Below are 1,196 nucleotides of genomic sequence, written 5' to 3'. Positions count from 1 at the left end.
CACCTAGTATAGTTCTCTTCTCTTAACCTGGACATGGTAAGAGACTCGATGAAGGCAGCTTGGTCTGGGCCACGTTGCAGTGATGCACTTTTGTGGCTGGAGAGTGGTTTTCGTGAGTTAAAAGGGGTGTCAAAGGAGGAACTGTGAAAGGGTGATCTGTGATGAACAAATGTGCAGGTGTCTGTTGTGCAGCTGCAGTTCAAGCCTTTAAAAGTCATTAGGAAGTTGCAGCGGGGGGAGATAAACAGAGAATAAGATTTCTTTTAATCTTTATCTCCAAGCTGAGTTATAATGTGCTTTTGTTCTGCAGTGGGAGAGAATAAATGTAACAGGCTTTTCCCATCCTCTGCACAATGTTTTGCCCTTTAGTATTTTCCCTCTGAGGATCTTACAAGGCTTCATAAAGTCTCGTAATGCTTCTCTGAGGCTGTTCCCCCTGATCCCACTCTGCAGGTAGGGAGCTGGGGTGTGGAGGGGAACAGGCTCGCCTGAACGGTGTGGCAGAGCTGGAAATAAAATCTGGTAGCACTGACATGTGGCTAGAAAGCATTCCCTGCTCTGCTGTTAAAGGTTGTCCAGGACTTCTAGCTTTTGCTCTGTTAGCTGAAAAAAAACCCGCAAAGCACGAATTAACCAGGGCTTTCTCTTTTCTCTTGCATTAAAGATGGTAATGGTGGCTTATACCGTGCTTTGGTGGATAATAAGATCTTGGATGACATGAAGCAGCGTGGAATCCAGTATGTCCATGTATACTGTGTGGACAATATCCTTGTGAAAATGGCAGATCCTGTCTTCATAGGCTTCTGTGTTTCCAAAGGAGCAGACTGTGGTGCAAAGGTGAGGCAGAGCTAATGCTGGGCCATTTTCCCACCGGGGCTTAAGGTCTAATTATGCTTGGAAGCTGCTAGTTGGGGTGGGCTTGGGTGAACCGGGATGTTCAGACCTCTGCCCAATAGCAGCTCACTCCAAGCAGATTTAGAGGAGCTGCTGGTTGCCTGTGTTGCATTCAGGATCCTTACATGTAGGTATCCTCCACTCTTCCCAGAGTACTGTGGCAAATAAACTTCAATTAGAACAGGGACTGTAACTGCACAGGGAACTACGAACTGGAGTTGCTTCACCGTTGTGCTCTGCCCTTTCTGCAAAGGCACTTGCGCTATCTAGAAGTCGTATTGGACTGCGTTGTGCTTTTATAA

General features: G+C 46.7%; 1 protein-coding gene across 1 annotated transcript in view; it reads left to right on the top strand.

Annotated features, from left to right (window-relative positions):
* The window catches only part of UAP1L1 (UDP-N-acetylglucosamine pyrophosphorylase 1 like 1), a 9,116-nt gene that overhangs the window by 2,523 nt on the left and 5,397 nt on the right, over positions 1–1,196 (top strand). Inside the window, exon 3 of the mRNA XM_010146737.1 lies at positions 665–837. Within this exon, the coding sequence (XP_010145039.1) occupies positions 665–837 (173 nt within the window). The remainder of the gene's footprint in view (positions 1–664; positions 838–1,196) is intronic.

This window comes from Eurypyga helias, unplaced genomic scaffold (assembly GCF_000690775.1).
Source record: "Eurypyga helias isolate BGI_N326 unplaced genomic scaffold, ASM69077v1 scaffold14612, whole genome shotgun sequence".
NCBI classification, from domain to species: domain Eukaryota; kingdom Metazoa; phylum Chordata; class Aves; order Eurypygiformes; family Eurypygidae; genus Eurypyga; species Eurypyga helias.
This window is presented reverse-complemented; position numbering and strand designations above follow the sequence as displayed.